The sequence below is a fragment of the Podarcis muralis genome, chromosome 2, assembly GCF_964188315.1.
Source record: "Podarcis muralis chromosome 2, rPodMur119.hap1.1, whole genome shotgun sequence".
Classification (NCBI taxonomy): Eukaryota; Metazoa; Chordata; class Lepidosauria; order Squamata; family Lacertidae; genus Podarcis; species Podarcis muralis.
This window is the reverse complement of record NC_135656.1, coordinates 43897421-43909970: the sequence shown is the minus strand read 5'-3', so window position 1 is coordinate 43909970 and position 12550 is coordinate 43897421. Positions and strand designations below refer to the sequence as shown.

The following is a 12550-nucleotide window of genomic DNA, read 5'->3' as shown; positions in this document are numbered from 1 at the left end:
GGATCAGGAGGGCTCCCCATGTAAAATGAAAGTACAGGGGCTCTAGTACTCACAGAGGAAGTCAGATAGCCACTCTGGCTGGTCGTAGTGTACTATAGCAACACACAAAGTGTTGAGAGCTACCAGACTGAGGATTGTCCAGTAAAAGGCCTGAGTTTTGACAATTTGACGGATATAGAAACGCAACCTCCGCTCCTTTTTGTGAAATAAAGTAGCGTTTTCCAGCTTGGCACTTTTGATGCTGGCTCGAGCAAAGGGTGAACCTGGCAAGAAGAGACAAAGATTAGAAAGAGAAAGGTCTTAGGGCATTTAACCTACCCAAACTGGCTCAACCCTGTGGTCTATCCAACCCAGTATCCTTTCTGTGACAATGACAGCACATAAAGCACATAAAGTCTCTGGCCCTGCACTAGGTAGATGTGGAATATATCTCATTGCCAGTAAGGTCTCATCTCGATCCTCAATAGGCATAACCAACTCTAGCCCTCTATTAGGAAGAAGTCTTCTCATCTTTACAGAGCGTGGCCTCATCAGCTACATTTGTCCTGAAGAGGGTCACCAGGTGCGCCTTCTTTGCTGCTCACAAGATATTTGATGCTGGTCATAGCCAAAGAACTTCTATTAAGCATGACAGCAAAGGCCTCCCTGGCCTGGTATGCTGCCGCCAACAATAGCCACACTTCTGAAGTAAACAGTGTACAAGAAGCAATATGGTGGCCTGTCATTCACTGTCTGCCTTCCAAGCACTGTCCTATGCAATAGAAAGACTGACAAGATTCCACAGAAGGTGCTAGTGGTTGCAGACTTGCAATTAAGAATGCCAATTGGTACAGTAACTGCTGCTTGTTATAAGGAGCAGCACTAGAAACGTGATCGGGTCTCTGACAGAGCAGCAGCACTTGCATGTGCCCAAACACACATTTGTTGCAGTCTGCTAACATTTATATTTACTTAGTTAGGTATTCTAAGCCTCCTCCTAGGGAATGGCCCTCACACTGTTCTTCTGCTAGTGGACCAAGACTTGCTACGGGGCCATGCCCTGATCTTGGGTAAGTAGCAACAAAGATGAGCATCATACACATAGATGGCAACGAATTAGTAAGTAGTTGCCCAAATGTATGTCTGGATGAATGGTAGGCACCGAGTCTGAAACGGTAGGTGACTCTTGCACCTCACCCCACCCCACCATGCCTATTTGACCTACCCACTGAGGAGATGTCAGCCAGCGGGTCATCTGCTTCCTCTGGGTTCAGCAGATCTGTCTTGCTTTTCTTGATTGTGGCCCTCCGAAGAGCTCCAACAATAGGAACATGGCAAGAAAAACAGACATTATCCTCAAGGTCCCTTGATTAGACTCATCAGAATCAAAAGATATTTATTTATTTTTACTTACTTTGTTTTAAGAATTTATAAACCACCTAATATAGAGTACCTAAGCCAGGGTGGTGATATTCAGGCCCAGAGGCTGCCTATGGCTCTCTAGCCCTCTCTATCTGACCCTCGGGAATCTCCACATGCTGCACCAATCACCAGTCCTGCTTTGCCTCCTCCTCCTCCAGCCCTTTTCCCTACCTGGAAAATGTCTTCATGGCTCTTGCTTGCTTGGAGGATGGAAAAATGGGGAGGAGGTATAGAAACCTCTGCTGTTGCATGTGGCTGGAATAAACTCTACTGTATAAAAAGAAGAGGCTCACTTATTGCGCCACCTACCCCTGGCATTTGGCTGACACGGCTGCCCGTGAAGAAATGCAACCAACAGGTTCAGAAATGTTTCCCACTCCTGATCTATGCAGTGAAAAGGGCACAGAGATCACCACAGGCTACCTCAGGCTACCAACATTTTTGGGCCTGTTAACACAGTTGGAGTTTTGACAGAGTGCTGTGGGGACCAACCCCTCTGGTTATTTCTTTCCCACCTCCCTCTCTTGGTAAATCTCCATCCCCAGATGTGTGCATGTAGGCAGACTTTACTTTTCCACGAGATCTGGAAAAAAGTCAGATCCATTAGAATTAAAACAGACCTTCCTGAAATTGTATGATTTTACATGGGGTCCCCAAATAACCCATCATCAAACTAAAGCTTAGATTGGTGGTCTGCACAGTAAAAATCACTTTTCTGGTGCTTACCAGCACCACAGAAACACTGATCCAGGGCACAGATCATCATGGACCCTCGTGATTTTTACATAGGATGACACCAAGACTACTAACAAATCACAGAACACATTTTGGGACACAGGTGTGGCCTATGATTTGATGGCAGTTTTGAGGGAATTACAATCAAGTGATGTACAAATTTTATGAAATATATACATACATTTAAAAATATGCTTGTCCATAACATTTAATGTATTGGATCCAGGTATCTTTGTGCCATGACACAGCTGGAAAGAACTGTATCCATTATTTTTATGGTTCAGCCAATGAAGCAGACCTGATCTGTGACTTGATAGTGGCTTTAAGGAGGGGAACCTATGAGGAAAGTATGCCGTTCCAGGAAGACCCGTTTTATTGGATCCAGTGTGTGTGTGCACTCATAAGCGAGCACACATGCCTTCTCTCTCTCTCTTCTCCCCTCCCTGTCTAGCAACTCAATTTTCCTGTCCCCAGTCTTCCAGTTTGTTCCCCTTTCCCTCCTGCCCTCTCCCCTCTACATTTTGGCTTAATCTGCTTTCTGTTCAGCAATCAGGCTCTGAACTGAACCTTGAACAAGCACTTCAAACTGAAAAAGAAAGGGGGAAAGAACAATAGCCTTCCTGCTCCCCCCTTCAGCTATGTTCTTCTCAAGGATGGGAAAGGTAATCCCTCTCTCCACCTCATGGTGAAGGAGATATGGAGCGAGAGCAGGTGAGATCTCAGAGGCTTTGTGGACACCAGCAAAATTTCAAGGGCCTGTAGGCACCACATTGGTGACCCCAAAGTTCATGCTCTTTCCCCACTCACCTAATTGGGAGCAAGTGGAAGCAAAGTAGACCGAACCACTTTCGATTCCCTGCTCACCTACTGAGGACCAACCTAGATGCTGCGTGTTAACATCCTTTTTAAAAACCCTGACAGTCCTTTGTTTGTGGAAAAGCATATTTGAGAGGCAGTAATTCAGAGAGGTAAAAGCAAGGAGAGGAAGTTTAAACCATTTTTACGCACAATTTCCCCCTCCAAATCACCCGCAACTATACCCTTAAGGAACTTTACATCCTGAAGGGTTACAGATATACAAGGGTAAACAAGCATCTGGAGTGGGAAAATAGCAAATAAGGAGAGAATTAACATTTATCCACACCTTCCCACCTGTAATTGCTCCTTCTTGAACCTGCTTTCCCATAAATAAAGCAGTCACAAAGATTTACAAACACACACTTGCAAGTAACATTTGGCCCTAATTTCATGACTGATCTAAGGTACGGACCTAGGTCTCCAAGCCCTTTAGTCTATCTACTTTACCACACCAGCAGAAAAAACAGGTCCCTCTACTAGGGTAGAAGATCTTTCTACGATGATACCACCTGTTGGGATAAGCCATAATTTTTGTATGATTTTCAGCTATTGTTTTCAGGCTCATGGCCCAGTTAACCACAGTTGCTGTATTTCCATTGCTTGAATGTAACAATCGTTATACAGTCCATAATCAAAGTAGATCAAGCCCACATCCCAATGTGACTGCTAGCTTGCTGCTTCCCTCCTGCTCCCGCATAAAATAGTCTGTAGAAGACGGTGGCTTACCATCAAAGGGGTGACGAGGCTCTCCTTCTATATCATCTTCAGCCAGGATCACTTCTTCTAAGACAAATGTGCGAAATTAAACTATGGGCGGCATTAAGCTTTGCAGGAGGCAAGTGAGGCAAATGCATCAAAGAAGAGATGGGTAGCTCCAGAACATGTTTGGGCAGACAGTTGCCCTAAGAAACCCACCTCTCATGCAATGAAAAGGGAAGCCAAGTGAACAAACTAACTTGGGCAGGAACCTGTGAAAGGAAGGGCAGCTTTCTTATTTGGCCTTGGGGATGTTTTTACATACACCCGAATATGTATCACAGGAATTCTCAAAATGTCTCCCTATTATACACATATTGTTATATATTTTTAATACCACTCATGAAACTAAGGGGTGACCACCCATACGCTGCGCTGGTCAGTGCAAGGCAAATGGCAAGGGGTTACGTACATTGACATCACTTCTCCATCTGTGCTGTGCTGTGAACAGTGCACACAACCTGAGATTTCTTAGATCTGCTGTGCAGAGACAAGAATTCTGCTGCAAGTTGTATATGGATAACTATGCACCCCTGACCCAAACAAAATCCTAGGAAGGCATGTCATTTGATGTCCACATTCAGTGCCCATCAGCACCCATCCTAGTGTGACATGCACCATGGTCGCTGATTCTGTCACTAGACTCACAAAGTAGAAGCTCAGCTCAGTGCATTATATGCAGGTCACACTAGACACAAATAAGGAGATCAGTGTGATGGACTACATGGAATTGGCAGAAATGACCGGCAGAATCCGAGACCAGGGAGAAGAGTCGGTGGAAGAAGATTGGAAGAAATTTAAAGACTACCTACAGAAATATTGTAAAATTAATGAATGTTAGAATGATGTTGGATGAAAAGTTATGTGGTTTTTAGCTATAATGCTATAAGGAGTATGAAAAAAAGGACTATTAATAGACAAAAATTTAATGTTACATTATTTTAAGATTAAAGATTAGGATAAACAAAGAGGGGAAGGATTTGCTGAACTAACAAATTGAACTGGAATACAAAAAGGGAGGTGTGAGGAGGTCTGGGAAATAAGCAAATGAAAGAAAGTGATGGAAAGATGGAATTGTTTTTTTATCTATTTTTACTTTGTATTTTTCTTTTTTCTTTTTTCATTTTGTAAAATTCTAATAAATATCTTTAAAAAAAAACACAAATAAGGAGATCAGTGATCAGGGTAACAATAAAAAAAAATTCCTTCCAGTAGCACCTTAAAGACCAACTAAGTTAGTTCTTGGTATGAGCTTTTGTGTGCATGCACACTTCTTCAGATATGTGTATCTGAAGAAGATATGTGTATCTGAAGAAGTGTGCATGCACACGAAAGCTCATACCAAGAACTAACTTAGTTGGTCTTTAAGGTGCTACTGGAAGGAATTTTGTTTTGTTTTGACTATGGCAGACCAACACGGCTACCTATCTGTAACAGGGTAACAATGTGAGGCTATGAATTTGATTGGCGAAGTACTGTTGTATAGGTAGTTTTCAACCCTTTTCTCCCACACCATTTCCATTCTTTAAATAACATCTTCAACTCTAGTGCCGCTATTAGCTACACAGAGGTGTACAGAAACACAGGCACAGATACTAAGCATGTCTCCCCGAACTTTGGAAGCCAAGAACAGCTTGGGGGAAGAATTTAGTTTGGGGAAGGGTGTGGGAGGAAAGGGTTAAACACTCCCTTCTTCAAGTGCTTTCCCCCTGATTGAATTAGCAGCTCCAGACAAGTAAAAAACAAACACATTAAAAAGAGAAGATCCAGATCATGGACAATCACATCACAAATAGTCTGGCCCTTATTAGGGTTCATGAAGTCCTCTGATTCATCCACAATTACAGCAGTGATTAAAAGATACATAAAATTTGGCTTCTGTTTTCAGAGGCTTTCTGAACCAGATACTTCCAAGTCAAAATATTTATACAGAATTTATTTCTGTTTTACCCTTGTAACTAGTACATAATATTATAAGCAGTAAGTAATCATTATAAGCAATAAGTAATCATTATAAGCAACAAGCAGCAAGTTAAACTGATTTTATTAATTCACTGAAATTGAAATATTCAGCTGAAAGAGTCAAATATATTTTTCTCAGAACAAAACTTCAACAAACAACTCTTCAAGTTCACCCTCTAAGATCCCAAAAGCAAAACTACAAAACTGAGATGTTTCTTAAAAGCTGGAAACTTTTCATGTATTGGACAAAATCATAATTTTATCTAACAAAAGCCTCATTCAGTGAAATAAGTAAATAGCAACCATTAACACAAAATCTCTCCCCCACTTGTTTTTTATGGTAGGTCTGAAGCACTTTTTGATAAACTTCATGTTCACATGTACACAGCTCAGAGCCTGGCTTAACCCACCAGTCAGTCTCTGCTACAGAGACAGGCAAGATTGTGGGAGTTTCCCATAAGGCAAAGCTGAGAAATCAGCAATTCCAAAACACTTGAGCTGAACTTGTAGTGTAGATTTTGTTGGTCATAAAGGTAGCAATGTGAAGAAGAAGAATAACCTGGCTGTCACACTCAAACCAGAGGATAAAATCTTTAAGTCGGCTTCCAAGAGAAAAGCCAGGAAGTGCAGCAAATAGCAGAAGAGGGCATGTGGGATTAAGAGGCATGGAGCGGTACTTGCCTGCTTTGGAGATCCACTCCATATAGCCATTGAGCTCCCGTTCAATCTGCTGCTGTCTTCTTAGCTTCAGAAATGCTCGCCGGTTCTCCACCCGCTCCCTTTCTTTGGCAAACTCCCTGTAGGTAAGAATGGGACAGATTGCTAGAGGTTCTCCATGACTCTGGCTGAATCACAAGAGGAATAAGAAGAGATAAGAAGAACCCTCCTGGGGCTACCAGAGGCCTATGTAGTCTAGACTTCTTTTCCCACAATGGCCAATCAGATGCATACCTGAAGAAATAGCTCCACTCCACATTGTACAGCTCAGACACTGAGATCCAGCTCAAAGGGCCTTCTGGCAGTTCCTTCACTGCGAGAAGTGAAGTTACAGGGAACCAGGCAGAAGGCCTTCTCGGTAGTGGCACCCACCTTGTGGAATGCCATCCCATCAGATGTCAAGGAGATAAATAACTATGCAATTTTTGGAAGACATCTGAAGGCTGTCCTGTATAGGGAAGCTTTTAATGTTTGGTGTTTTATTATGTTTTATATCTGTTGGAAGCCAACCAGAGTGACTTGGGAAACCCTGTCAGATGGGCAGGGTACAAATATAACAACAACGCCTCTGGGAAGTCCACAAGCAAGATGTTTGTGCAACAGCACTCTCTTGTTTGTGATCCTCAGCAACTGGTATTCAGAGACATATTGCCTTTGTTACTGGAAGTAGTACACTGTCATTATGACTACTAGCCACTGATAGCCTTATTCTCTGTAAAGAATGGCACAGAAGAGAAACAAAATCAAGACACAGAGCTACACAAAATCAAGACACAGAGCTACACAGTGAGTGTTTGAAGATCAAAGGTAGAAATGAACCCTGTCATGGTGTTCAGTTGCTGCCAAACTTCATTTCATTTGCAGGGCTGAGAAAGGCAATTCCAAGCTCTGTCTAGGACAGGTGTGCTACATACTTACCCAGAAAGCACCCCCAGCACAAGGTTGAGCATAAAAAAGGATCCAATGATGATGAGGGGGATGAAGTATAGCCAGTTCCAAGCGCTCCCTGAGGCATCGTTACTCTGCAGGAGGAAGACAGAAAGGGTGAAGTTATAAGATGGTAACATAAAGGAACACATTTTGCATGGAAACCATTCAGAATAGGCCTTAAAGCAAGGCTCCTAAATCAATGCTTGGAAGGTAGCCTCATAATAAGTTGCCCCAACAACACAGGAATGGGAAAGCTGAACCAAGTATGTGGTGTAAGAACAATCCACCTTGATGCCTCCTGAATTCTTAGGTACAGGAATCCCTCAGATGTGATCACAAGGAAATCTGGCTCATTCGACTACAACTGTCACTCTAACTACCAATACTACCTCTAACTACCTCAACTGATAGTGAGGTTGTTATTCAATAAACCTGTATCTTTGGAGATGAGCTAAATGGCCACTCTCCTCCCTGAGTACCTGTGCACTCACATGTACACATTAAACCAGAGTTTGACATAGTGTAACATGAGAACCAGGCCACTGAGTTAGACCTTTGATCCATCAAGGTCAGTATTGTCTGCACTAACTGGCAGAAGCTCTTGGGGGTTTCACGCAGGTGTCCTTCCTAGGCTTACCTGGCAATTTAACCTGGGGCTTTCTGCATGTATGGCAGATGCTCTTCCATTGAGCTACGTCCCTTCCCCCTGGATTTACATGTGAGTATAAGACGTAGGTTACAAGGTAAAGGTAAATGTACCCCTGCCCGTACGGGCCAGTCTTGACAGACTCTAGGGTTGTGCGCCCATCTCACTCAAGAGGCCGGGGGCCAATGCTGTCCGGAGACACTTCCGGGTCACGTGGCCAGCGTGACATCGCTGCTCTGGCGAGCCAGAGCCGCACACGGAAACGCCGTTTTCCTTCCCGCTAGTAAGCGGTCCCTATTTATCTACTTGCACTCGGAGGTGCTTTTGAACTGCTAGGTTGGCAGGCGCTGGAACCGAGCAACGGGAGCGCACCCCGCCGCGGGGATTCGAACCACCGACCTTTCGATCGGCAAGCCCTAGGCGCTGAGGCTTTTACCCACAGCGCCACCCGCGTCCCAGGTTACAAGAAGCAGCCTTAAAATGAGGTAGTCCAGTGGTTGACCTACAGCAGAGTTGTCAGCAATCAATGGTCTCAGGTTGAGGTCTTTAGAGATGCTAGGATTGAAGCTGGCCCCTCATACACAAACAGCACATACCTCAGAACTGATGTTGGAAGATAGGGTTCATAGCTCAATGACAAAGCATATGCTTTTCCTGTGATATGTCCCAGGCATCTCCATTTGAAGCTTCTCCAATAGCTGGGCTAGGATATATCTATGCTTGAGTCTTTGGAGTGTGGCTGGCTAAGCCAAACCAGTAGGCACTTAAATAGATTGTAGGTTGTTATGCATATTGTTTTTTCTTCACTAATTATAGGAGCAATTCTCACTGTAAAGACAACCTGCGGTGGAAGGGGATTATCTCTCCACTTCCCACTAAGATTGAAATAAAGATTCCATGCCATACTGTTGCCACTAATTGTGGGACTAGGAGCTTTAGGAGTGTGGGGAGGGGGAATCATAGGTGCAAATGGACTTTTCCCTAGTCCTTTAAGATACAATATATTTGGGGGAGGGAGAGGCAATGATCTCCATTCCAATCCCAGTAGTCGGGTGCAGATATAAGACTTCATTTCTCATGAACTGCCTTTACAGTAAGAATTGGGTCTCCCTTGCCCTTGTCCTTACTTAAGAAAACAAAATAAGCTACAGTCTACCATATGTTAAGTGCACATCTAGTCTGGCCTTCAGAGTAGGCAGTAGAGACTAGTTGGACCAATGGTCTGATTCTGTATGAGACAATTTGTATGTCAAGGGGCTCAAGAGACATTGCTTCTAGGCCCATTGCTCGGTTTCCATTAGAACAGGGTTTCCCAAAGTTGGTTCTGCAGCTGTTGGGTCTACAGCTCCCATTTCCCTAGCTACCAGGGCCAGTGGTCAGGGATGATGGGAGTTGTAGTCTAACAACAGCTGGAGACCCAACTTGGGAAAGCTCTGCATTAGACAATTGGGTTGTTACATTTCATGAGTATGTAAAAGACTGCAGCAGCAAAGATGATGGAAACAGGAAACTGGTGAACTTCTTGCAAAGGTGAACAAGCCACTTTTACATCTCAACAGAACTGGTGGCCCATAAAACACGTACTTTAAGTTAAGGTCTGTGATAGAAAGTTCTTCCCTGTAACAACTGTAACCAGAACCTGGAAGTCGTGGCTTTCTGGGGTTTTTTGTCCTAGCTCCTAAACAAGACAACTTCCAGAACCAGGATTCTTCTTTCATCTGTTAAGGCAAGTGCAGAAATGAGTCTTCTTTGGTCCTTCTCTGTCTTACTGACACCATTAACAGAAACTATTTCGTCCTTGCTCCATGCCCTGCTATCAAATGCCTCCTGCAATAGAATTCCAGCCATGCTTTGCTTGTATGCAGATAGTTCTCCAACAGAAAGTAGCTTGCCTCTCCTCTGTACCTTGAAAGCCAACATTAGCAACGGGTCACAGGTTTGCCCCAAGGAATGTGCTAATGGAACGGACCCTTTTGTGAAGCCTGGCTACTTGGCAGTGGCTGTAGGGCACTAGAAGTAGGAGCTTTGTATGGATTGCATATATGTGAGCCACTAACAACTCCTTGTCCCCATTTCTCCCTTCTAACTATAGGTTGAGGAACAAAAAGATATTGTGCAACTGTGGCAGCTGGTGAACCCCAGCCTTCAAGAGCGCACTGAACAGCCAGGTGACTTAGCACATAAAGGACTCCGCAGTCACTTGAGAGGCTTCTATGTCTAACCATATTCTTCCCACACAAATATCTGACACAATTGTTGACTCACGACAGGTGCAAGAACAATCTAAACCTCACACAGTTTCTACCTCATCACTTACACTGGAGCTCTCTGAGGTGAACGGTGTTAAAAATAGTAAGATTTAGCATTTATTTAGGGCTTCTGAGAATCCCAAGCACACTATATTTCTTATCTTAGTTATCTGGGGCGGATGGGGGGGGGGCGGACGTGAAAGAAAGCTCAGTATTATCCTCATAACTGCAAATGGGTGGGTGGGTAAGGAGTAGGACTGAGACGTCAAGAAATCATGTGGATCATGCGCACAGTGAAAACTCAGTTCACATCCTGGGCTTATTTGCATGGTCAAGAACTAAAGGTTGTTATCTCAAGGGTTGCTATTTCGAGGTTATTCATACCCTCTTGTTGCTGATTATCTTGCATCATTCATAGGCCTCTGCTTTCTTTTTTTTAAAAAGTGAAACTGTGAACTTCACATCTGCCATAATCCACCCAGCTATTGTTTACATGACAACTTGTCCTGGGATGAAAGAATAACTTGTTGATGCATATGATAGTATCAGGTTACAGAGCAAGTTTAGGGCAGTTTTGGAGTTTTGGAGCCCCAGCTAGCATAGCTATTTAAAAGGTATGATAGGAGTTATAATCTAAAACATTTGAATAGCCCAAGGTTGGGAAAAGCTGGTTTAGGGGGTTATCTATCGGGGTATTTCTGTAGACAGCTCCTCTGTTAATAATCAACCTCTGGTTTGGGGTGAAGTACTTCCCAGAGGATCTAAATTTAGTAGAGGAGCTATAGCACACTAAAATGGCTTCTGCACAGATTCATGTATTAATACAAATGCATGAAATTTGTCTAAGGAAGCCCAGGACAAAAATGCTTGCCTTAGAGCTCTGTAGAATTCCTCCTTCTACATTTTATATCATTTATTTGTTTTACTATTTTAAAATTGTAAATCTCCTTCATAGAAAGGTGGTAGATAAATGCAACAAACAAACCAACAAACCATTATATCTGCCTAACATTTATTTTGTGCAACCCGTACAGCACATAGGCGACAATTATTCACATTTTACTGACAGTAAGAGCTGTTCGACAGTGGAATTTGCTGCCAAGGAGTGTGGTGGAGTCTCCTTCTTTGGAGGTCTTTAAGCAGAGGCTTGACAACCATATGTCAGGAGTGCTCTGATGGTGTTTCCTGCTTGGCAGGGGGTTGGACTCGATGGCCCTTGTGGTCTCTTCCAACTCTATGATTCTATGATTCTATGATTCTATGATTTATTTTGAGCTTCTGGAGAAGGCAAACTCATTGGGTTCAACTTGGTTCTACATCAATGATAACTCTATTGATTCATTGTGCGAGAACTCTGTAGACTTATCCAGACAATTAAGATATGTGTACCCTAACTGCATATTGTAGGAACTCCATGGTCAGGGTTGCCTGTGCTTCGTTTTTTAAGTTCATAGCAGCTGGGAAGGGGATCTAATCAGGACTGAAGGTGCAGGGCAGGATGATGACTCTTTCTCCCCTGTACTGTTTTCTTGATTTAAATTACCCCTCAAAGGTGCTATTTGCCCCTTGGGGAAAATACTGAGGTTTCCAACGGATGCTTTTGATGTTCATGAAGCCACATTCTAAAAGGCGATCCAATTTGCAATGATACAACCCTTGCTGGTAATAAAAATCTGACATCCCCCAAACATCAGGAAAATAATACAGTATCCCAGCAACAGAAGTACTGCTTGGGACAAACGTGAAGTATTGCCTTCAACTTAAAAGTGGAAATTGTGTTTCTACTGCCCAAGAACACCTTCATCAGAATAAGCAGCATGCAGCTGTTCAGCAGGACACAAGTGAAATCACCCTAAGGGCCATTGTTGTATTTTTTACTTTTACTTACAAAATGTTTCACTATAATAACCACAAAAAACACATTTTGCCACCATTTTTATGTAGGGTTTTCTATTCTCAGGTCAAACCTCCCTTTTTCTCTGAAACCCACAACATTATCTTCTCTTTTAACACTATTATGGGCATCTCTTTCTCTCTCTTTCCACTCCACAGCACTTCCTCTTTGCACCCCATAGCAATGCACATGTTCTCTTCTTTGTCTGCACTCCATCTCTCAGTTACCCCTTCTTTTTCAGTTTCCTACCCACAAATCACTCCACACTTCCACCTCACCACTATCTCCCTTTCCTCACTCCATAGGTCTCTCGACACAACATGATAGCCTGCTTTTTCATCCAATAGTGGTCTCTCTTCTTTTTCCACAACCACAGGTTGGTCTGCCCGCCCCATATTTTAC

The 12550-nt window shown here is 43.3% G+C and overlaps 1 protein-coding gene across 15 annotated transcripts in view; it reads right to left on the bottom strand.

The window, feature by feature from the left end:
* The window catches only part of CACNA1A (calcium voltage-gated channel subunit alpha1 A), a 261713-nt gene that overhangs the window by 114530 nt on the left and 134633 nt on the right, over nucleotides 1-12550 (bottom strand). For 9 of the 15 annotated variants that reach the window (XM_077924388.1, XM_077924395.1, XM_077924387.1 and 6 more), the window contains exons 6-10: nucleotides 7348-7451; nucleotides 6394-6509; nucleotides 3723-3777; nucleotides 1205-1302; nucleotides 54-263 (exon numbers count right to left, since the gene is read on the bottom strand). In XM_077924388.1, the coding sequence (XP_077780514.1) occupies nucleotides 54-263; nucleotides 1205-1302; nucleotides 3723-3777; nucleotides 6394-6509; nucleotides 7348-7451 (583 nt within the window). Of the gene's footprint in view, nucleotides 1-53; nucleotides 264-1204; nucleotides 1303-3720; nucleotides 3778-6393; nucleotides 6510-7347; nucleotides 7452-12550 lie in introns of all 15 variants that reach the window. The other 6 variants (XM_077924402.1, XM_077924392.1, XM_077924390.1 and 3 more) reach the window with 5 other exon arrangements.